This window comes from Heteronotia binoei, chromosome 15 (genome assembly GCF_032191835.1).
Source record: "Heteronotia binoei isolate CCM8104 ecotype False Entrance Well chromosome 15, APGP_CSIRO_Hbin_v1, whole genome shotgun sequence".
Classification (NCBI taxonomy): Eukaryota; Metazoa; Chordata; class Lepidosauria; order Squamata; family Gekkonidae; genus Heteronotia; species Heteronotia binoei.
Window position 1 is genome coordinate 36,764,670 of NC_083237.1, and position 2,149 is coordinate 36,766,818.

Genomic DNA, 2,149 nt, shown 5'->3' on the forward strand with positions numbered 1-2,149 from the left:
TGTGACCAGTGTAACTCTTCCACCAGAAGAAGAAACACTGCCATCTGCGGGAGACTCTTTAAGCTTCTAACACTGCAGAGTAGAGTTGCAGAATATAAGCCCTTTGTATCATCTGAATCATTATCAGTGTGAAGGGAACTGAGTTTCTTCCACATTCATGGTTGAGATCTTTATATAAGGTGGGAATGTTTTTACTGTATTGTTTTGGGCCTTCCTCTTTGGAGACTGATTGATGTCTGTGCCTACAAGAATATTACAAAAAAAGAACATTCCCATTGTCTTTGTGTCAGCATGTTAACATTGTAACTCATTCAGTTTTGTTGAAGGTTTAGAGAAAAACCTGATAATTTGTTTCACAGTGTTTTATTTACATTTATTAACTAAACTTTTATTCTAAGCCATGAGTTGCATAGAGTGAGCTGTTCAATTCGTTCAATTCAGCACTGCTCAATTCTCTTCCTTATTACAGCACTATATGCTACATGGCTTATGTCCCATGTTCCCTAGTGGAGCCTTTCTGGGTGGGTGATCAAGGTGGAACTTTCCTCCCCTTTTCACCAGCAGAAAACATGACTGAACAGTTTAAACAAATGATCTATATTTCTGGAGGAACTGAAGTTGCTGCTTCTTCTTCTCACAGGTAGAATGAAAAGCAAAATCAGAGAACAAAATGTCCAATCTCACCTTCAACTCTGAATTTTTGCTGCTGGAATTTTCAGAAATCTGGGAACTGCAGATCTTACATTTCCTTGTATTCCTGGTGTTGTACTTGGCCACCATGACTGGGAATCTTCTCATCATTGCCACAATAGCCCTTGACCAGCACCTGCACACCTCCATGTACTTCTTTCTCATGAACTTGGCCATACTGGATATCAGTTCTGTTTCTGTCATCATACCCAAATCAATGGCCAATTCCATCACAAGTAGCAAGTCAATCTCTTACTCTGGATGTGTTGCCCAAGTTTTCTTTTATTTCTTATTTGCATCAACAGATTTTGCCATCCTGACTGTTATGGCACGTGATTGCTATGTTGCTATCTGTAACCCATTGCAATATAAGACAATTATGCACAAAAAAGCCTGTGTTCAAATGGCCAGCAGTGCATGGATTACTTGTTTTCTTTACGCTGCAATGCACACTGGTAGCACGTTTTCTATGAGTTTCTGCTCTAATGTTGTTAACCAGTTCTTCTGTGAAATTCCATCATTACTGAATATTTCCTGTTCAGACTTATACCTAGTTGAAGTTGGACTTCTTGTGTTTGGTTGTAGCTTGTCATTAGGCTGTTTCATCTTCATCATTGTAACTTATGTGCACATCTTCTCTGCAGTGCTTAAAATCCCTTCAGTGCATGGTCAGAGAAAGGCTCTTTCTACTTGCATTCCCCACCTCACTGTTGTCTGTCTGTTTGAGTCCACTGCAGTTTTAGTTTATACAAGGCCTGCAACTAATTCTTCATCTGGCCAAGACCTAGTCATTACTATTTTATATTCCATGGTTCCACCCTTAATGAATCCAGTGATCTACAGCATGAGAAACAAGAACATCAAGGTTGCACTATGGAAACTGTTGGGTATCAGTAAGGCTTCAGATACTATTTCCAGAATTGTTCTGTGAAGATGTTCCTCGTTGGATAAAGTACCTGTGAAATGGTTTGTGACCAGTAAAAAGAAGAAAAGTCAGTGGATTATTTCTTGCTCATTAGGAAAGGGTCACAGTCTATTTTATTAGTGAATCTCAGTGTCTCTTTTGATCAGTGAAATGGCTACATTAGATATTCGGGGAACTATGTGCATAAAAGTCACAGGGAATAGTGGTACAGTGAAGAGAGAGGAATCAGAAGAGATTGCATGTAAATCAGCTAGGATCCAACTCCCTAAATTGGGCTAAACTAGTCATCATGACAGCAGTTCATATCTGTCATATTAACATATAAGAGTGATTGTGTACATCCAAGGTAACATACAAATGACACATCGTTGATGAGAACTGAGCTATTCTACTTTCCTCCTCCTCCTTATTCCTATTTCCCTGGATAGTTGCTCTAGGTATTTGCCCCCCAAGTCGGAATAAAGAGACGGACACAATTAGATTGGTGAAACTATGGGCCACTTTATTAAATAAGACTGCAACGGCAAGGGCAAC

The 2,149-nt window shown here is 39.4% G+C and overlaps 1 protein-coding gene across 1 annotated transcript; it reads left to right on the forward strand.

Annotated features, from left to right (window-relative positions):
• Positions 1 to 651: 651 nt before the first annotated feature.
• On the forward strand, positions 652 to 1,657 carry LOC132583965 (olfactory receptor 14I1-like). Its single transcript, XM_060255724.1, has one exon. The coding sequence runs from the start codon at positions 671 to 673 to the stop codon at positions 1,619 to 1,621; it is 951 nt and encodes a 316-aa protein (XP_060111707.1). The 5' UTR covers positions 652 to 670; the 3' UTR covers positions 1,622 to 1,657.
• The last annotated feature ends 492 nt before the right edge of the window (positions 1,658 to 2,149 follow it).

Coding starts and splice junctions, on each gene's coding strand:
- LOC132583965 (XM_060255724.1), top strand. CDS start 671: ATGTCCAATCTCACCTTCAACTCTGAATTTTTGCTGCTGGAATTTTCA.